The sequence below is a fragment of the Sceloporus undulatus genome, chromosome 3 (genome assembly GCF_019175285.1).
Source record: "Sceloporus undulatus isolate JIND9_A2432 ecotype Alabama chromosome 3, SceUnd_v1.1, whole genome shotgun sequence".
NCBI lineage: Eukaryota > Metazoa > Chordata > Lepidosauria > Squamata > Phrynosomatidae > Sceloporus > Sceloporus undulatus.
In genome coordinates, this window is record NC_056524.1 from 47,952,643 (window position 1) to 47,975,457 (window position 22,815).

The 22,815-nt window shown below is 42.5% G+C and overlaps 1 protein-coding gene across 1 annotated transcript in view; it reads left to right on the plus strand.

Moving 5' to 3' along the window:
• The first annotated feature begins 17,598 nt into the window (after window positions 1-17,598).
• Window positions 17,599-22,815, plus strand: part of PTGFRN (prostaglandin F2 receptor inhibitor) — a 125,576-nt gene continuing 120,359 nt past the window's right edge. The window contains exon 1 of the mRNA XM_042460615.1: window positions 17,599-17,746. Within this exon, the coding sequence (XP_042316549.1) occupies window positions 17,692-17,746 (55 nt within the window). The 5' untranslated portion in view covers window positions 17,599-17,691. The remainder of the gene's footprint in view (window positions 17,747-22,815) is intronic.

The window sequence follows — 22,815 nt, forward strand, 5'->3', positions numbered from 1 at the left end:
TGAGAATGGGAATACAACTGTTAACCCTTGGTACTCAGACATTTTGCACAACAATTGTGTGAAAAATTCATTATGTCAAGTTCTTACAGGTGAAGATTACAGCACAGATTTCCTGTGAGGGACAGGGACACACCAGTGGGTTAATCCTTAAGGGAAGCATTTCAAATTTTAGCATTTGGGAAAAACCAAAACAAAAGTCGGGGAAACTACCAGACAAATGGAAACTGGAAGGTGGACCCAAAAGCATCATGTTGGACATGTTCACTCCTATTCTATAGCATTTCTCATGCTCACATTTTTTTGCAAACGTTACTCAAGCATTGGATTGGTAGACAAAACAAGCTCTTGGATGGTAAGTAAAGAAAAAGGTGATTTATTAATCGGTTGCTAGCAACCAAGAGGACAAAACAGAGGCTGTTGTAATACAAACCAATAACCGTAAGAACCAACAAGGCCATACAAAGAAGGTGTGAAAGTTTGTTATAGCAAAGAAACAGGATTAGAATGGGTTGAGAATAAGCAGTTCTGAGAGGGGGTCCCATTTAAGATGGGACAGTGGCTTCGACAGATCTGAGGGGCTACACAGTGAGTGAGAGAGGCCCTCTGTGCACACACAATGCTCGGTGTGAGGCTGATACTGATTTCATAACCAAGGGGTACTTGGTGCTATCCTGCAGTGGCAACCCTAAGGGGTTTTTTCCATGGGTATTGAACAAAGGGGCTTGAATTGCTGGTGGTTTTTACTCTGGAGTGCCAAAACATAGACAGGATTGGGATAGGTGATAGGACATGGGAATAGTGATACACCTGGAGTGAAGTGGAGAATGCCTTTGAACTGCATGTGAATAGGACGGCTTAGTCTCTACATATAGAAAGCCTGGAGGAGGATAATCAGCAAACCCCTTGTGAATTTACTGATGTGTTAATAGGGTCTCTCGTATCACTGGGCCAGCTAGCTTTTCCAATGTGAAACATCTTAGTGTTCCAAGGTCACTGTGATCTCTTGTACAACATGTCTTATGCTGGATATCAAATATGAGAATATGAAACCACATATTCAGCAAGAGGGTGTGTGGGAGGCTAACAGTACAGATGACTCTAAAAAGTTCCAACTATGCAGAGGATTGGAAGGAAGAGAGCCTGGGCAAGTGTAAAAAGACTTTATAAAAACAAGACTTTGTCAGAGCTGTTTAACAAGGTATACTTGTAATATGTAGCCTGACTCAAAGTTTGGACCTTTTCTTTTCTTTTTAATCTTTTAAATGTAAATTTTAAAACAAATCATACAAACACTCAGTACACATAAAGTTATAAAAAACTAAAATGTACATAAATCATAAACCTTATAACAGCTAACAAAATAAATAAACTAACCCACCTCTCCATATCTCCACTTTCCTCTCCCTAAACGATAATAATAATAACTATAATCACATAAACTCAAATTAACACATTGAATATAAACTAAAAGGTGACTTGCCTACTTCCAAGCCTAATATATTAATACCCAATCTTAAGTTTCTCAGGATGCGTAACTCATTTTTATTCCCATTTCTGACCTAAATATTGGAACAAAATGCTTGAGACTTCCACGTTTGCAAGAGTTTTACTTTTCCGGGAAAGTGAAACAAAGGCCCATCCACATGTGGAAATAAATAAATAAAATAATAAAATTTTATTTTTATACCGCCCTTCGAGCATCAGGCGGTGGTACAGCAAATAAACAGATACCAATACAATACAATATAAAAGAAATACATAAATCTTACTAGTAAAATGTGCCATTCAATCCAGCACATCTATTGAACATATTTAGTAACTTTTTGCTAAAGTAAATTTGAAGCAAAAATGGGTTAGTTGTCTTCTGGTGAAGTATGTCAGGAATTGCAGGGGGGGAGGTACACTGGGCCTCTTAAGGCACTGTGGGAAAAAAGGGGGGGAGGATACACAAAAGGAAGATGAAAGAAGGGGGAGAGATCTGATTAAGAAGTGTTAAATTAACATTATACATTACTACAAAGTGACTTAAATAAATATAAACAAAAGAGTGACAGTACAGCTCACTGAATGCAAAGTACGGGATGTAATGGAAAATGTCCCAAGACTCTTTCCCTACTGGTATGATTCTTAATTAAATTTGGACAAAGCAGAGAGCACTGCTTTAAAACTGGATACATGGCTAGGAGGTAGAACAATAGGTGGCAGGAGAGAAGAACAAAGGGTTCGGTTTAAAAATTAATTTTCAAGGAGGTGAATAGGGAACAGGGGATGGATGAGGAGAGAAAGGGAAGAGCGACTCTCTCAAAACAGGTCAGAGGAAAGCTAAGCAACCCCCTCCCCCAAAAAAGGTGAAATGTAGGCAAACCAACCAAAAACCCAAACCAAAAGAAAAAAAGGGCTGTACTTAAAGAATAATTGATAAAGATTATAATTGCAGGACCGGGCAGCTGGTCTTGTTTGCTATGCCTTTGGGAGCAGAGCTTTGCTTTGGAGAAAGGAGCTGACTTGAGAGCTAATATGTTGAGAAAATTCTGGAACCTGGCAGTAAAGAGAAAAGTAAAGGGTCTTGACATTTCTCAGCCACCATTAGTACCTTGCATACACCAGTCACCGCCCAGTTGAGCGGTACTGTGACCTCTTTTATTTATATTTTATTTATATTTCAGTTGTAGAGATTAATATCTAATATTAACAATTCTGTAGATCTTAATCAGATTTCTCCCATCTTTTTATCTTCCTTTCATCTGATCCATTTTTTCTTCTTTTTGCACAGGGGCTTTAAGAGGCTGAACATTGTGCCTCTGGGTTTTCTGCTGTTCATAACAGGGATTCCCAAATGGGCAAAGAGGGGCAGCAAAGGGGTGTGAGGTGAAAAGGAGGTGGCCGGCGGGGGAGGGGGGGAAGCTTTAAGTCAAAGTATTGGGTATGCAAGAAAGACAAGGGGAATCAGCAGCCTTTAGGACCATAGTAGGGATGAGGGTTACATGAAACTTCGTTTTAGGGGGTCCTAAAGCCACCTACAGCCTCCGGATTTCTCCATGAAGGTAGTGTCTCTCACTCCTCATCTCGCCAGATGAACTCACTCACTTAGCTCGCTCGTTGGCAGTGGCTGGAAAATTCAGGGGAGGATTGGGTTCAGGACATTGCTTCTGTGGCTTAGAATGGTGCCATTTTGAGACAGACAGACTGATTGGCCGTGGGGCAGAGACACATGGAAGGCAAGGAAGAAATGAGGGAAAAAAGGAATATTCAGATGGGGACTCTGCACTTTATGTGCTTTGCCAGGACTGGGTTGGCAAGCTAGAGTTGCGCTCTGTTTCCTTGTGTGGACAGGCAGAGTGGAGAGATAGCAGAAGAAACAATGTTTATGGGAGAGTTGACCACCTGAAGAGTTGGGGAAGGGACATACTGGAGGAGTAGTAGCTGGGGTCAGTTCTTGGAGAGTCCTTTTTCCGTGTGGACTGCAGTACTTAAGTATCTCCCTTTCCTATCCATGGCTTCGCTGTCCAGTCCAGATCATGTGGTCTCATGTAATCCCCCTATGGACACATTGTCTGTGCCCCTGTCACAATAATGTCCTTCCTCACTGGGGGAGAATTTTCTCCTTTGCACTGGTTACCTTGGGAGTTGGCAACTGTCTGAGCAGTGACCAAGAGGCCTCTGGCCCTCTTTGGATTTTGCTGGAAAGTCAATGGCATCACCAGGATGGTATTACCTGGTGCAATAATGCAAGGGGTCACACAGTCCTCATTAACCTCCTCCCCTACAGACCATACAGAACCCTTAGTGGGTTTTTTTTTTTTGTAGTAATGTTACAGCTTATAGTTCACATGCATCACTGAACATAAGGGCAATAGTTGTGAATCCATATATCCTCACTATAAGTCCAAAATGGACCCCAAAATCATGGGAGGACTTATATATGGGGCCATAAGTTACTACTGTTATAAAGTTCCAAAAAGACGCCCCCATTTCTGCTGTAGCCAGAGACTTTAAAACAGCTCCCCGTTTGAGGTCTGGACATGCTCTCCTCCTCTCTCTCTCTCTCTCTCGTCTCTCTGTTATTCTCAGCCTTCCCTCCCAGCCAGAGCTAATAGCTGCTTAGGAAGGGAAACACACAGAGAGGGTATGTTGAGGCTTGTTACCCTGATTTGCAAGTCATGGCCTTGGAAATCCTGGGGGTGAAGGGCAGAGAGAGAGAGAGGTTCTGTGCCCATTTTGCAAGCCATGAGACTTGGGGATGTTTTTGTAAAAGGAGGAGAGGGAGTTTTCTACCCTGTTTTCTAAGCCTGAGCCTGGAAATACTGGTGGTAAAGGGGGGGGGGAGTGTCCAGGCTTGTTTCCCCATTTTTTCCATGCCAAGACTGTGACCTTTGGGAGAAGTCCAGAGAGGGAGATGTTGAGAGGGAATTGGTGCTTTGTTTCCCCCTTTAGATCTTTTTATAACATGCCCCAGTGTTTTTGACCCTCAACTTGTCCCGGGTCATAATGCAAAATCCATGTATTTTGGCCCCCAAAACTACCCTTGACTTATACATGAGGTCGACTATGCATGAGTATTACGGTAAACTTCTTTTGTCCCCTAACTCCTGAAGTGGAGGCTATATTTCCCATTCACACAAGAGACTCACTCCAGCCAGAGATTCTTCCTTCTCTTAACTCCTGAAGCAGACCGCTATTGTTAAAAATGGGAGACAATGGCGGGATACAGACCGCCAATTTTGGGGCGGGGTCTGGCCCGCCCCTTTCCCCAGAGTATGGGGCTTCAGCAGCTACACCGCAAGCCCTGAGGCCCCGATCCGCCGCTTTGGGCTGCGGGGGAAGGGCAAAGGACTAGACAAGGTTGCCCGCTTTCCCACTTTTATTTATTTTTGTTTGGTTTATGTGTAAGCCGTAATGAGTGTATTGGGGTTTAAATCAGGTGCTGACTGAACTGCCTTGCGGCCGACTTGGTCGTTCTCTCTCCCACCCTATTGGACGTTGGGACTTAATATGCTTGGCTTCATTTGGCAATGTTTCAGGCGCCCATAATAAGGACAACCGCGTTATGACAAGGAATTTATCCAAGTTGGATAAGGATAGATTGCAGGAAAAATCATATATGATTGTGGAAAAAGACTAAATATTTGGGGATTGGATTTCCACAAAGAACACAGAACTTTTCAAAAATTATGGGACAACCTGGCAAAAAATTAAAATGGACCTACAACGTTGGATAATATTGGTTGTCATGGCAGGTAAAGTGCAGCAATAAAAATGATGGTGCTTCCGAAGATGATTTTTTATTTCAACAATTCCATATTAACTAAAAGCACCTTTTTAAATAGGGAATCAAAATATAAGCAAATCTTATGGAGTGGCAAAAAACCTAGAGTTCGTTTTCGTGATATGCAGGATGAGATAGCATGGTGGACTTGGGCTCCCAAATTTAAAGCTTTATTTTATGCCTGCTGTATCGATTGGATGATACCTTGGTTTAAATTGGATGAATTAGATTGTAAATTTAGAAATGGCGGATAATGTGTATGGGATCCACGCATATTTATTTTAGGAGAAGATATTGGTTAACGTGTTTGCTGCCCACTATGTAAGGAAAACCCTATAGGGTTTGGACTAAATTTAAAAAATAATCTATCCCAAGATCCCCTTTTGGTGGCAATTAATGAAGCTTTCCATAGAAATGATGCAATTCTGGTTAAGAGATGGGTAACTAAGTATCCTAGTTAAAGATAGTATACTAAACAACTGGAAATGAAACCCTTAGAGGATTTGATGGAGAAGGGCTTTCATATTACTGTAATTGGTTCTTATTCAGGCAGTTGAAAGAAAGACTGTTCAGGATAAAAAAAAAAGGTGGGGATTAACTTGATAGTTCAGACTTGGATAAAATATTTCGGCAAGACGGTGGGAAGAATCTCCAAAATAATATTTTTATTAAAGTTAGATATGCATGTGGATTTGATTAAGCACCCAATGATAAAATGGGCACAGGATCTAGGAGAGAAGATTCACTTGATCAATGGGAAAAAAATTGGAATACCAGATGAAGTATACACGTCCGTGGCTATCAGGAGAATTACTATAAGAGGCAATGTAGATGGCATAACACCTGAAATTAGCCAAAATATATAAAAATAAGAACCCACTATGCTGGAAATGTAAGCCGCCTCTGGCTCTTACATTCATATGTGGTGGTTTTGTAACTATGCCAAAAAGTTCTGGAATGAGATTCACCAGTTAATTCAAGCAATTTTGAGGAAAATGTGTGTAGACCCCAAAATGTTCGGTTAAATTGTATGAATGGGAACTAGAAAAAGTATGGGAAACGGCTGTTTTATATGATTTCAGCAGCAGGATAATCTTTGCGTCCCATTGGAAAGATACGCAACGTATATCACGGGAAGATTGGTGTATGAAGCTTTTGGAATATATGGAAATGGATAACTTACCTGTTTTTTGAAAAACCTGGACTGGAATCAAACTAAAAAGTAGGGAACCCCTTATGGTTAATGAAACGGGAGAATTTACTTTCGAATTTTGTTTGGTGACAGGGAAACCCATTTCATGTAAAAATCTTTATATATACAATGTAATTAATGCTCAGAGACACGGTTAGGAATAACACATGTTTTATTTTACATATGGTTATGTTAGGCTTGTAAGAATCATTTACTGTATATTGTGGGGAGTAAACGTATTAGAAATTAACTTTGGATAAAACATGTCCCTCCCTCTAGGAAATCAAAATGTATTGCTTTATATATTGATGGAAACGGCTTATGTGTTGTGGATATTTTCTTTCTTTTTTTTCTTTTTTTTTCGTAATGTTGTTGTTTGATAATCAGTGGTTGCTGTTGGTGTTTTTTAAGAAAACTCTCATAAGAAAACTACTTATTAAAAAAAAAAGAGAGAGAGTAGACCAAATATGACTAAATATATGTTTTGGGGCCACTAGAATTGTCATCCAAGAGGAAATAGGCTGTAGCCCAAAAATGTTTTGGGACCACAGTTGTATAATATTCAGAAGCTGCATTTTCAACACAGCTAGGATATCTGATGAATCTAATTTTTAAACTTAATATTGAGCACCTTGCATTAAAAATACTTCTGGGGCCTCTGGACATGAGATGGTGGCTCAATGGGTGTTCTTAATTTCCCTATAGTAATATGTGAAATGAAAATAGAGAAAACTTCTGCATCAAAACCATGAAACCACAATGACTTACATAGGACTAATGGCATTTCTTGGAGGTAGGGGGCTGCACATTCCTATTTGGAAGTAAATCCCTGACATTTCAACTGAGATTTATTTCACCATGAGGTATTTAGGGTCATAATTCCAAAATATCAAAAGTCCTACTCACAAAGCAGCCATATAGAACATGATTGCTAAACACAGGGCTCTCTAGATGTGTTGGACACAACTCCTACCATTCCCAGATTGTGTGGAATGGGAGTGATGGCAACTCTACTCCAACAAATCTGGAGGGTACTAAAATATATAACACAATTAAGACAGACATTGCACTGCAGCACTTATTATCTCTCTCACACACACTCACAAATGCACACATTGATATGCATGTCTTGACACACAGCTTTCTTCTTCTTCCACAAGCTAGTTCAGATTTTTTTTTCTACAAGCTAGTTCAGCTCATACATATACACTTTGTTGATGTGTGCCTTCAAGTTGTTTCCAACGTATGATGACCCTAAGGTGAACCTATCATGGGGTTTTCATGGCAAGATTTGTTCAGAGGAGGTTTGCCATTGCCATCCTCTGAAGCTGAGGAAGTGTGAATGGCCCAAGGTCACGTCACATGTTCAATTTTGTCCATTTTTCAAGATCAAGTCATATGCACTAGTAAGTCAAAAACAAGTTCAGCTCACTGGTCGCAGTCCAGCAGAGCTCAATACAAATGGCCCATTTTTAATGCTGAAAGTGAGTACACCTAACTGTTGGAGTATGGCCTAAGTCTGTACAACAGGTCCATGAAAACAAGTTAACAGGAAAGCAATGAGAACTATTTTACTAATGACTTGAGAAACACTAAACTGAAATAAAATATTTCCCTTCACTAAACTTGAGAATTAAAAATGAAATCCAAACATCCCCATCTCCACCCCATTAATTAAGTCAACAAAACTCATTTCCTGATCTGCAGAGCAAATAGCCTCACCTAGAATCACGGAATGTATGCCGGCATTAGGCCAAAAGTATTGTACTGGTAAGAGGAAGAGATCAATATCAGGACAGCTAAATAGCCCTGCATGAGCCTTTATTCTATTTTATTACAGAACATATGGAGATTCAGAAATGATCACACCACAGAGGGTGTATTCTTAACTCCTTTTGGCCTTTGATCTCTTTTCACAAATTACTCAGGAGTATTCATATACTACTTCCTCAAACAGAAGGAATTATTATCCCTATTAAATTTAAAGCTAATTATGGATGACCATTCTCAATGGCTGTTAATATTTATGGATCAGATAGAAGAATGTTGCAAGGTTTCCCCTGAGATATATGGCTAATAAAATGGACATTTCTAAGCAGTGAAGTTACCTCTTACATTGACAATGCTTGAAATATTGTTGTTTCATTTTTAAAAATCCACGTACATTATGTCATGTATGATCTATGGAATACCCATTAGGAAACTACAATGGTTCCTTGGTATCCATTGGGGATTGATTCCGGACCCTTGATGGATACCAAAATCTGTGGATGCTCAAGTCCCAGTAAATAGATTCGCATAATAAAATAGTGTTCCTTGTATAAACTGGCAAAATCAGGGTTTCCTTTTTGGAATATCTCTCTCTCTCTCTCTCTGTGTGTGTGTGTGTGGAGAGAGAGAGAGAGAGAGAGAGAGAGAGAATATTTTCAAGTCATTGCTGGTTGAATCCATGAAGAAAGAGTCTGGATACAGAGGGCTGACTGTACACAGGAAATATATTGTTTTTTCTAAAATAAGAGCAGAACTTTTGTAAGAAGTACTTTATTTTGTTCTGGCATAACTAAATCCAATGCTCTTTAGTGATTAAAGTATATAATTACAATATCCATGCAGAGTTAATAGTGTGAGGAAGGGGTTTATATTGTTATTGTTGTTAGACAAGTGCTGCATTCATTCAGGGGAAATATTTCAGGCCTGCATTTCTGGGATGGTCTCTTATGTTCACTGCTGTGCCAAGCCAAAGCTAGTACTGGAAGGGAACATAGCAATGGTGAGCCACCCTTCCCCCTCCTGCCATTCCCCCATCTTCTCTCAGTTGTGACCCCTTTCTAGGGATGAGTAAGCTTTCTTTTGGAAAGTTTAAATTGTGAACCATAAAATTGAGGCACTGTGGAAGGAGTGAGCTCCTCTGATGCACTTTTTTTACCTGTGTGTGTATGTATGTGCCTGTTGATTTATGGTGTTAGGAAGGATCGAATTAGGGGAATTTTTAATAAGCTCAAATACGAGAGGTGTGTCCTAACAATGTACACATAGGATCGTGTTCCCTCTATACCAGAGGTCGCCTAGTCCACCCCCAAGAGAAAGAGACTCGGATACCAATGAGGTGCAGTTAAACTATGAACATTTATTAAAGCCACACAACAGAAAAGGATCACACACGCGCACACACATTCAATGCTATAGCAAGGGAGGGGTGAGTTTGAGGAGTAAAGGAAGGAAGAGAGAGGCACCGTTGGGAATATTACCTTAGACGCCTTTTCCAGGAAGTCGGATGCAATATAGGATGGATGGTGGATCACGGCTGTGTGAACGGGAAAGGAAAGAGCGGCTGCGGTGGCTTAAGAACTGAGTTCCGGCAGGCAAAGCTAACTAGAGGCCCAGTGACAGTGAGTTTGGCTTCGCTCAGTGATTTCAGAGAAGCAGGATGCTCTTTGGAATCTCAGGCTCAAACAACTTAATGCTCAAAAGAGCTGGAAACTCAGATCTTATATAGGGCTGAACAGGTCCTCAGGCAATGGCTTGCCTGCGAGACAAAGGCGTTGATTACTTGGGCTTTGTCTAAGCCAAAAGCTACACAATAGTTGCACAATGCATGAGGTCTGACACTTTTCAGGAGAGCAGCTACCTTGATGGCCGAGCCATTGAGTTAATCACTGGCTCATTAAAAAGGAAGCCACAGCTATTGTCTTCCTTGTGCTGGTCCCTGCAAATCTGGTTTTGCAACTCCCAAAACTTCCTCTGAAAGGCTTAAATCTACCTTTCTCCTGAGACCATGCTTTAGCAGGGCAGCTGGCTAAGTAGTCTCCTCACTTAATGGCAGATCGCTGTGGGGTCAGTCAGGGGTCATGGCTTCAGACTGCATGGCACCCAAAATTTTATATAAATCCATACTCGGTAACAATGGCAATCCCATGAATTTAATAAGGGTTTCTTAGGCAATACCCACAGGTGGTTTTTTTCCAGTTCCTTCCTCTGAAAAATAGCCTACAGCACTTGGTATTCTTTGGTGGCCTTCCATCCAAATACTTGCCAAGGCTGACCGGGCATAGCTTCCAAGGCCAGATGGGAACAGTTGCCTTTAGGATATTTAGATCCTTTTCTTACCTATACCCACCCCCTGTTTTAATACACTGGTGACTATTTGTTATGGGAGAACTAAACTATTTTCGGGATGCCTGGCTATAGCTTCTACCTCAGTGGAATGTTGTCAGTGTTTTCCTCCTGTTTGTTTTCAATGAATCCTTCCTGTTATTTAAAATCATTCTGCAGTTCAAGGATTCTTGATTTGAGTATCAGTTTGTCCAATCACACCAAGTATTTTTAAGCATATGTACACCTCACATTGATCACTCAACTGTATAATTTTAAATGTTTCTTTAGTGCAGAAAGAATGTGGATGACTTCACAAATTATCATTTGTGTTTTTGCATATTTTAAAAATTCTTTTATAGAGCTGGCCTTTTGTATAAATATGGATGGACTAGTAATGATAATTGAAAGGAGTTCCATAATTTAGGTGCCATAATTCAGGTCTCTGTAATCCTTCACTACACTTCAGACATTGTTGGGTTAGGGTATGCAGTCCAGAACAGATTTTCAGATGATGATCTAAATAATGGAGCAGGTTCATATGCATACAGTTAAGATTTCCTCCCCTGTAGCACACCCATATAGACTTTTAAAAATTGGAAACACAGCACTTTGATTTGGGCCCAAAAACTGCAGAAACTGGCGGCTGATAGAAAGTTTGTTTTAGCATGTCCTAGGTAATACTTATGTTTTAGAAGTTATAGTTTTCCAAACACTATTCAAAATTAGTCCTCTTTTAAGAATGTTTACAGTAATCTATTTGAGATGTTATCAAGGTCCAAGTGAAGGTGGCCAGAGCTTTCTTGCAAAATAGAGAGAACACCCGGCAAACCAGTCTGCAGAAAATCCCTAAAGTGAAAACCTGAAAGGTAAGAGTGTACCCACTCACAATCTATGCTTGTTTCATTGATTCCTCAGCAGCACTCCATGTGCAACATAATTCCCTTATTCAGTACACCACTAAGACAAAAAAAATCCTTCTGAGCCCAAAGTGCCACACTATCAGGCAATGAAAAAGAGGACTATGATGGTCCCATGTCCAGAATTTCTGTAAGGTATCATACTTTTTTCTATGTAACTAGTTTATCGCACAGGCTCCTGAAACGGTAGAAAAGGGGCTGGGAAGGGAACAGAACGAGTGAGGGACGCATTTTACCCTACACAGGAAGTCCCTGTTCTGTTCCATTCCCCATCCATCCCAGAGGAGGAGATTTTTGAGAACTGTTCTGAACACCATGTTAACTGCCATGGCTCAAGGCTATGGACTTATAGGAACTGTAGTGTTGTGAGACATTAAGCTCTCTGTCAGAGAGCTCTAGTGCCACAACAATCTACCATTCCCAGAATACCATAGCATTGAGCTATGGCAGTTAAAATGGTGTCAAACTGGAGCATTTGTGCCATGCAGATTCACCCTTAGTGAAGTAACCAGTTCTTTCTCATCGTTAGCTGCCATCAGCAGACAGATTCCTCACGATAGCAATAAGAATTCTCAGAATTCCATAGCCTTGAGCTTGTTTGGAGGTTCTAGCAGGGGAGCGCAGCTATCGTATACCCTTGACCGCATTATTTCTGCAGTGTGGATGCAGCCCAAGTAAACTTCTCCCAGAAATCCAGATGCATGTATGCAGCAGTGAAGCTTTGGTGCCACAACAAACTACAATTCCCAAAATTCCATAGCATTGAGCTGTGGCAGTTAAAGTGGAGTCAAACCGTATTATTTCTGCAGTGCGGATGCAGCCCAAGTAATCCTAAACCTTTCCCACAATTCCAGCTGCATATATGCAGCAGCAGCAAGAGGAAAGGAGACCCTCCTCCCACAAAATGCCTGCAGCCCGCCATATTACTTAGAGAAGTATTGAGGGCGATTCCATGGTCAGAAATACTAAAAGATAAAGGAGTTCAGGACGGATGGGACTTTCTCAAAAGGGAGATACTGAAGGCACAATTTCAAACAGTTCCAGTGAGAAAGAAAAACGGGAGGTGTCTGAAGAAACCAGGATGGATGACTAAGGAACTTTCAACTGAGCTGAGTTTGAAACAGAACATGTATAAGAAATGGAAAAAGGGGGAAATCACAAAAAAGGAATTCAAAGAAATAGCAGGTATGTGTAGGGGTAAAGTCAGAAAAGCTAAAATGCAGAATGAACTCAGGCTTGCTAGAGAGGTTAAGAACAATAAAAAGGGCTTTTTTGGATATGTCCGCAGCAAAAGGAAGAAGAAGGAAACGGTAGGGCCACTGCGTGGAGAAGATGGCAAAATGCTAACAGAAGACAGAGAAAAGGCAGACTTACTCAACACCTTCTTTGCCTCAGTCTTCTCAGAAAAGGCAAAGGGTGCTCAACCTGAGGATAATGGAGCAGAAGACAGAATAGGGGAATTTCAGCACAGAATAAGTAAAGAGATAGTAGAGGAATACCTTGTTAATCTAAATTAATTTAAGTCTCCGGGACCAGATGAATTCCATCCAAGGGTATTAAAAGAACTGGTAAATGTAATATCGGAGCCATTGGCAATAATCTTTGAAAACTCCTGGAAAACAGGAGAGATCCCAGCAGACTGGCGGAGGGCAAACGTTGTCCCCATCTTCAAAAAGGGGAAAAAAGAGGAACCCAACAATTATCGTCCAGTTAGTCTGACATCAGTACTAGGAAAGATTCTGGAGCAGATCATTAAACAGAGAGTCTGTGAACATCTAGAAGGTAATGCCATAATCACAAAAAGTCAACATGGGTTTCAGAGAAACAAGTCATGCCAGACAAACTTGATCTCTTTCTTTGATAAAATTACCAGCTTGGTAGATGAAGGGAATGCTGTGGATATAGTATATCTTGATTTCACTAAGGCCTTTGACAAGGTTTCCCATGACATTCTTGCAAACAAGCTTGTAAAATGAGGGCTAGACAAAGGAACTGTTACATGGATCTGTAATTGGTTGACCGGCCGAACCCAAAGGGTGCTCAACAATGGCTCCTTTTCATCCTGGAGAAAAGTGACCAGTGGGGTCCCACAGGGCTCTGTCCTGGGCCCAGTGCTATTCAACATCTTTATCAATGACCTGGATGACAGAATTGGGAGCATACTTATCAAATTTGCAGATGACACCTGTGATGACTGGGGTCCTCCAGTCATCTGGGAACTTCTCCTGAACCATAAGGGGTTAATCAAGGGGAGGTACATGCTAATGAGAGCTGACATCACATGCTAATGAGCAGCTGCATCATAGCTGACGTAAGGCTCACCTGGCCAATCAGCAGTGCCAGAGCGGCAGTTTCAAGAAGATTCAAAGAGAGGGCTTTAAATACCCCTGTAGGACCATGTGTCCTTTGTTCTCCATTTTTGTGTTTGTTTGGAGGAACCAGCTGTGTGCTTGCACTGAGGCAGGCAAAAGTGATGCAAGTGGAGCTAGGCCATGAGGGCCAGCTCCTTGCATCCGGGAACTCAACAAGGACTGCAAATCCCATAACTGTGTGAGTAAGTAGGAAATGTGTTAGCTAGTGCGTTTTAGGCCTTTTGTTATTTTCAACAATGGCTTGTGTGAAATGAACTCTTTGCAACTATGCTTTTCTAGACCTGCATAGCAAGGTGGCTCTGCACGAATGATATCTTCCTATTCCATGCTATTTCTTTAAAATAAACTCCTTTCTTTTAAAAGTATCAGCTGTCTCTCTCTTTGCTCCTATACACGTGCCTGGACTCGGCTACTGATTGCTCTGGGGTAGTACAGACAGAAACTAGATCTCTCTCTCTCTCTATTCCTCACAAGTCCCAGTGTGTGTGGGGAAGGGGTAGCTGTGGAGCTACTATAAATATAATTAATAATTTATAGTTCATTCACTGGGTGGTGGCAGCGCGACTATAGGACCTCCAGGGGTCTCATTTTGCTCAACAGGGAGCAAGAATGGAGATCTAGGAGATCCTAGAGGGAAAAGTGTGACAAGAGGGGACTCCCTGGGAGTAAAGGGCCACGCACAGGGCGCCAAGGGCTCCAGGGAAAGGCCCCCAAGTCACCACAACACCAAATTAGGGGGAATAGCTAATACCCCAGAGGACAGGATCAAGATTCAAAATGACCTGAATAGACTAGAAAGCTGGGCCAAAGCTAACAAAATGAAATTCAACACGGAGAAATGTAAGGTATTGCACTTAGGGTGGAAAAATAAAATGCACAGATATAGGATGGGTGACACCTGGCTGAATGAAACTACGTGTGAAAGGGATCTAGGAGTCCAAGTAGACCACAATTTGAACATGAGTGAACAGTGTGATGCGGCAGCTAAAAAGGCCAATGCTATTTTAGGCTGCATCAATAGAAGTATAGTGTCTAGATCAAGAGAAATAATAGTGCCACTGTATTCTGCTTTGGTCAGGCCCCACCTAGAATATTGTGTCCAGTTCTGGACACCACAATTCAGAAAGGACATTGAGAAACTGGAGCGTGTCCAAAGGAGGGTGACAAAAATGGTGAAGGGTCTGGAAACCGTGCCCTATGAGGAACGACTTAGGGAGCTGGGGATGTTTAGCCTGGAGAAAAGAAGGTTAAGAGGTGATATGATAGCCCTGTTTAAATATTTGAAAGGATGTCATATTGAAGAGGGAGCAAGTTTGTTTTCTGCTGCTCCAGAGAACAGGACCCAGAACAATGGATGCAAGCTACAGGAAAAGAGATTCCACCTGAACATTAGGAGGAACTTCCTGACAGTAAGGGCTGTTCGACAGTGGAATGCACTCCCTCGGAGGGTGATAGAGTCTCCTTCCTTGGAGGTCTTTAAAGAGAGGCTGGATGGCTATCTGTCAGGGATGCTTTGATTTGGATTTCCTGCATGGCAGGGGGTTGGACTGGACGGCCCTAGTGGTCTCTTCCAACTCTACGATTCTATGATTCTATGATTCTATATCTGAGGAAAAGAACGGAATTCCCTCCATTTCCAGTTGCTCTGGATGCACTTCCCAGAGATGCAGGCCCCAAACTGGGGGAAAAAACCAAAGCCCAGAACCCTAGAGATGTGCTAAGTTAGGGAAGTTGAAGCTCTATCCAAAGTTACCCAGACAGTACCCTTTTCTCTATGAATGAATGCTCCCAAGCAACCCATGTATAGGACTGCTCTCAAGCAGGCCATGTATAGGACTGCTGGCCAAAACTGGAAGACTCCTCTTACTTCCCAGGTGCTCCTTTCTCCTCACTAAGGAAGGCGCTGGAACAATGTGTGCCTTCTTACCAGAGGTCTGAAGCACGCCTTGGCCTTGCCTTGTGTTACTTCACACACAACCTGAATAATAAATGGCCTCTTCTCTCTATCTATGAAGAGAACTTTTGCCCTGGTATAGGCCTTATTTTGTTACTCCTGGAGCAGGTGGCTGGGGAGAGAATGGGTGTCTCCGGTCTTATGTTGACCCATGTTGCTGTTATGTTGCTGTTGAGTTGGAAGCACACTTTGGTTGCATCTGTACTGGAGAAATAATCTGGTCTGACACAGATTTAACTGTCCTGGCTCAATGCTATGACATTCTGGGAATTGAAGTTTGTGGTGGCCCACAATTGAGGCACTGTGGAAGGAGTGAGCTCCTCTGATGCACTTTCTTACCTGTGTGTGTATGTATGTGCCTTCAAGTCACCTGTTGATTTATGGCAACCCCATGAATTTAATAAGGGTTTCTCAGGCAAGGAATACTCAGAGGTGTGAAGTCAAAGGCTTTCATGCCTGGCATCCATAGTTTTTTGTGGATTTTTTGGGCTATGTGGCCATGTTCTAGAAGAGTTTATTCCTGACATTTTGCCAGCATCTATGGCTGGCATCTTCAGAGAATGCTGACCTGGAAGAGAGAGAGAGAGTGTGTGTGTATGTGAGTGATTCTCATGTTAATCTGTGTATTGCTCTGTTGTTGATGGCCTGCTCAGGGTAGGAGGATGTGCAAAAGAGGATTAGTGTCTGCTAATTGGTGATCATTGGTTGCTGGGAAAGCCTCTGACCCTGAGTGGTTTCTCATTTGCATTTGCTGAGTCCTGGTTTTGGTGTTCTTCAGGACTGGTAGCCAAACTTTATTTGTTTTAAGGGTTTCTTCTTTCCTGTTGAAGTTGCCCAAGTGTTTGTGGATTTCAATGGCTTCCCTGTACATTCTGACCTGAAAGTTGTTGGCATGGTCCAGAATTTCAGTGTTTTCAAACAGCATTTTGTGCCCAGAATGGTTTGTACTCACAGGTGCTTTTGCCCATTCCTTCCTCCAGCCTTTGTTCTCCTTCAGCAGTGGTACTTGGACTTTCCCCTCATAGATCATCATAGAGTATTCCCTTTTCTGTTTACTTTTTCACATGGGGAAAAATGGAAGGTTATATTGGTCACAATGCAGGGTAATCCAGGGAATTGGAATGAGATAGAATGAGAAAGAGGGAAAGGAGAATGTAATGCATCCTTTTTCCAACAGTATATCCCGATTACTGGAAGGCAAGGCCCTGGTTTGGTTACTGCTCCCTGTGCCAACCTGAGGGGTTAGCTTCGCCTCAGGCAGGGACTGCAGTTACTAGCAGTTCTAGAATCTTGGGAGAGAGCTGTTAAACTGCCTCCAAGATTTGTGAGTGACAGCAGTCACGTGATAATTAGAATGAGAAAGAGGGAAAGAGAAAGAGATGGAAAGAGAAAGCGGGAAATAGAATGAGATAGAAGGAGAAAGAGGAAAATAGAATGTGATAGAATGAGAAAAAGGGAAAGGAGAATGTAATGTATCAATTTGCCCAACAGCATCCCTCTGTCTTAGTGGCTTTTTTGGGCTGTTCCTGGCAGGCAAGCCAGTCCCTGGTTGGCTTCCTCCCTCCCTGGGCCAAGCGGAGGGGTCTCAGCTTCCCCTCCCTGAGAGAGGGACTCCCTGCTCGGAGGGGAGCCTCCCCTTCCCTCCTCCTCCTCGCCTTGCAAGGGCTGGGGGAGGGGGCCAGGGAAACTTTGCCTCGGTGGTTGGCTGGGCTGAAGAGGAGGAGGAGGAGGAGGAGGGGGCGGCTCCTCCCGTCCCTCCTGCCGGCTCCAGGACCAGCCGAGCCCTGCCGCCCGCCCGCCCTCCAGCCCACAGCCCGGACTCTCTGGGGCTGCTCTTGCTGCTCAGCCGCCCAGCCGCCCCCCAGGCCCCCATTTCTGGAGGGAGGGAGGCAGGCATGGGGCTCAGGGGGGAGAAGCCTCCCCTGCGCCTCCTCTTCCTCTTGCTCTTCGGTGAGTCCCGAGAGGGCTTCTGAGCCTCTTTGGGGAGGGTCGGAGTCTAGGGGGCTGGACCGGGAGTCCTCCTTTTCCCGGACGCGTCCTCTATTGGGAGCATGGATTGACTACAGTCCTAGCAGGAGTCGTCTTTGGAGCTTTTGTTCGGCCCCTTTTGGGTTTCCTTCTTCCTTCAGAGGAGGAGTCTTTGTAATGCCTTGGCCCTGGGACCCTCCGTCCCTCCAAGCGCCCTCCCTTCGGGGCATGGCTTTGCCTTTCTTTTGGCTCTGGGGCTTTGGAGCGGTTTCCTTCGCCTGCTCCCCTTGCTCTTGGCGGGTCTTGGCCCCATGGCTTGGCTGCTTGGCTTCGGGGGCTGTTGTGGTTGTGGTTGTGATGCTCAGAAGAGGGCGAGGGTTTTTTGAGGGGGGGCGGGGGAGTCAAGGCAAGAGCCATGCTGCTCTTCCTCTGGAAAAGCCTCTGGGAAAACCAGGGCTGCATCCACACTGGAGAAATAAACCGGTTTGGCACGGCTTTAACTCTTTTTCTGGCTCAAGGCTATGGAATTCTGGGAGTTGGAGTTTGTTGTGGGGCCCAGAGCGGAGCTCCAACTCCCAGAATTCCATAGCCTTGAGCCAGGGCAGTTAAAGCCGTGCCAAACCGGGTTATTTCTCCAGTGTGGATGCAGCCTCTTTCGTTCTTTCAGCCTCAAAGGTGTGACAAGATCCTTTTAGAAACCCTGGTCTCTCCTTTCCTTCCTTCCACTCTCTCTCTCTCTCTTTTTCTTTCTTTGATTCCTTTCTTTCTGCCCTGACTCCATCGGGGCTTCTTGCACTTCAAGGGAAAGCCCTACACACCCCTTTAGTCCCAGGGATCTCTCTCAATGGAGATGGCTGTCCTGGCCCCTGAGCATTCAAAGATACAGCCCTATTAGTCTGTGGAGACTCTACATAGTAGAGAGAGATCCTGTAGCACCTTTTTTTTACTCACCGAAAGAAACAAATTGGCAGCGTGAGCTTTGGAAGGCTTCAGTCTGTGCACAAAAGCTCCTGCTGCCCATGTCTTTCATTCTGTGAGTCTCAAAAGGTGCTACAAGATCTCTCTAGAAGCCTGTCCTGTGAGAGAAACGTCAGACCTTTTCACCTCCTCGATCGTCTTACTCCGTGCCTCACAATCTTTAATACAGGTTTGGATCCCCACTTCCTAAAAGGTGTGTTAGGACACCAGGGAGCTTGGTTTTACTCCTCTCCTTGCCATTGAAGGGGTAGTTAAACTGCTCTTGAATTCCTTCATTCATGGGCTGCATCCAATCCAGTGCATAATTAATCCGGTTTGGCACCATCTTAACTGTCATAGCTGTATGCTATAGAAGTCTGGGACTCTGGGAACTACCATTCCCAGAATCCCATAGCATTCAGCCATGGCAGTAAAAGCCGTGCCAAACCAGATTATTTCCACAGTGTGGATGCAGCCATTGAGCCTCAAAGGCTCAATCTTTCCTTGCTAGCCATGAATAGGGAATGCTTACATTGAGCTCTTGTATTTTGGAGTGCAGGAATGGTGCCTTCAATAGTCCTCTCCTTCCCCCTCTTCCTTGAGGTGCAAATGTATTTAATCATTGTGAACTTTCTGTTCTAAAGTGTGAGTGTTTCAATGCTTTGAAAACAGCGTCTTCTTTCATTGTTCATGCTCCACGCTTTGATTAAAACCTCCCCCGGTTTCTGCTGGCGCATTTTATTTTATCCTTTGCTTTTGTGGAAGGTGCTCTGTCAGTATCTCCAGCAGTTGTTTTCACTTCATAGTTCTTTCTGTGATGTCTGGATTAATGGAAACATAAGCATCTTCTAGAATCCGCCAGTGTAGCGGTTTTTTTTAAAAGGTCTTGTAAAAACCGCTGAATTTAGCTTTGCGCATATCTTGGTGGCATTCTGGCAGGCAGAGATGATCCGGCATCCAGAGCGCTAATTTTAGCTTTGTTAATTTGTGTTTGCATTATATCTTACTAATTAATGAATGGCACTTTTGTAATTGCTAAAGTTTGTTGACTCTGTAGGAACAGCTGCGCTGGTGTGGATTCTGGTGCTAGACAAGAAGAGGTGTGTTCCATACTTGTATTCTGCCCTGTGGCACTTGGAGAACTTTTGTAACAACACTGCTTAAAATAAGATGCATGTGTAAGAGAGTGAAAACCTGGGAAATGTAATCTGCAGAAGAGATTTTGAAAAGTCAGTACTGCAGGATGAGTCTCCCTTCACTGAAATGCTTAGCACCAGAAGTTTGGATTTTGGATTTTTCCCCCAGATGTTTGAATATTTGCATGTACCTAATGATATCTTGGAGATGAGACCCAACTCTAAACATATAAATTCATTTATGTTTCATATACACCTTATATACATAGCCTGAAGGTAATCTTATACACAATATTTTGAATAATTTTATGAATGAAACAAAGTTTGTAGACATTAAACCATCAGAAATCAAAAGTATTACTATCTCAGTCATCCATGTGGTGAGTTTTAGCTTCTGGAATATTTGGGATTTGGGAATTCAAGATAAGGGGAAATCAACCTTCAGTGCTTCATAGCATATGGAAAGGGTATTTTAAAGGTCTTTTAAATAAGCTGTAAGATGTGAATTATAACATATATTTAAATTTGGGAGATTTCCTTTTCTAACACTACAGGATGTAGAATAGTGCTCTCGTCTTAAGCAGAAGGTAATGGGAATTCATAACTGGGGGAATATAATGGAAAGACCATCTCTTCTAAGTATTTTCACAATGATCTTAAACCAGTTGCAGAGTACTTTATTCATCAGTTCTAAAATACTACATATTTTGATACATAAAATATCAAGTAGGCTTAATGTTATATGGCTAGGCCATATTTTCAAGTAATTTAAATAATTATACACCATTGAAACCATATCTCAGTATTCATTTAATTTTCAATGGAGAGCTCCATTAAACATGGCTTGAGGTACATGTTGTAGTGACCGACCTGTTCCTCAGTAATGAGTCAGTTGGGAGTGTGGGTCTTTAATCATTAAACCAAAGGACTCATATGGATGTTTGTGCACACATGCTGATTCTACCTTCCTGAAGCCTACTTCCCCATATCACTCAAATGGCTATGAACACTGGAAGTGAGTGGGGTTGTGAGAAAAATTGAGTGGGATGGTGTTGAGGAGCTTGATAGCTAGCAGGCCTAAAAGGGTTCAGTCCTTTTCACCTGATTGCCCTCATTTGTAAAAAAATAATAAAAAAATTAGACTGACCCCTTGAACTCTTCACAGTTAGGACAAATATTAGTATAAACAGAAACAAATGTTTGTGTGTCCAGAAGAGATAACAAAAAGTCTGGAAACCATGCCTATGAGGAGTAGCTTAGGGAGCTGGCTATGTTTAGTTTAGGGAAGAAAAGGTTAAGAAGTGATATGATAGCCATGTTTAAATATCTGAAGGGATGTCATATTGAGGATGGAGCAAGCTTTCTGCTGTTTCAGAGACTAGGGCTGCATCCCCACTATGATTTAAAGCAAATTGCTGATTGGGTTATATGACCGTCGTTCCCGTTTGAAACCAGTTCCGATCCTACTGTGATTGGCTTCAATCATGATGAAGCAAGCCAGACGCAAAAAAACCCGCTCTTTCCTGACATTAATTCTTTTGTGGTTCTGTTGAAAAGAATCTATTCTGAAGCGTGTTCAACAAGTGGGAATGACGGATCTGAATTGCATCATTCTGGAGGGGAAGGACTAATGGCAGCGGGATGTTTACCATCCCTCTTCAGTTTTTGGTAGATCCACCATTCCTTCTCCCTCAGCACTGCCTTTGTGTTTGTAGTGTGACCTATGGGCACATGATTCCCCCCCCCCCAAAGTAAAATTGATAGAAGATTCAATTCATTGATTTTGCAGCTACTTTCAATCAGCGAGGCAAGTAGTTGCAGAACCAATGAATCTAATCTTCTATCAATTTTTTTTTTAAAAATTGTTTGCAAATACCCGAGTGATCTGACGGCAGCTCATAGTGAGGTAAGTAGCTGCAAAACCAATGAATAGACTCTTCTGATAGATGGATAGATGGATGGATGGATGGATAGTTCCCAAGCCAGACTTCCTGGGCTGCTGCTTACGTCACTGATGATGCACTTTGACATGCACTTTGAAGTGGTGCAAACTAGTGGGAATGACAATTGTTCCAAAAAAGAAGTGATTACAAGGGGATATTGAAAAGATCCACTTTCATAGTGGGAATGACGGACGTTTTGAAATCAATTTACCAACACGGAGTGAAGGCAAATCACAAACTGGTTTAAATGTAAGTGGGAATGAGCCCCAGGACACAGAGCAGTGGATTCAAACTACAGGGAAAGAGATTCCACCTAAACAATAGGAGAAATGTCGTGATGGTAAGAGCTATTTGATAGTGAAATATGCTGCCTTGAAGTGTAATGGAGTCATCTTTGGAGGGTCTTAAACAGAGACTAGATGGCCATCTGTTGGGGATGCTTTGATTATGTTTTCCTGCATCTTGTGGTCTCTTTCAGTTCTGAGCCTTAAAGTCCAGTACTAGGTGTGCATGGGTCCTTCCGAAAATATTTACAGGGGAATCCCTTGTTTAAAAGTTCCCTCATGCAAATTTTCCCTGCACTAGAAAAATAAAATACCAGGAAAGAGACAGTAGATAAACATTTTTTCTTATTCTTGCATCTTTGCACAATGTAATCCAACCATTTGTACTCAGAAGCAAAATCTTAGTGTCAAGCATTAAATGAGTCTTACTCCCTTATGTGTGTGTTACAGCCTTGAATGTGTTAAAAAAAAGTCCTGTACAGTTGGATGGGACTCTTCCCTAGTGGGAGGAAAAACGCTCCTTGACTTTCAGGAAATGTGCTGCTGATTTATACCATGCAGAGAGGTTTAGAACACTTTGTCATGTGATATGGGATCAAAGGTCATGCCTGCCACATAGAAAGCAGATCCTTAGTTATAGATTTACCCGATCAGGTATATAAGGAAGTGTGGGGCTATGGATTGTTTCAGAAGAGCATATCTTGTAACTTAATTCATATGGAAATAGCTGA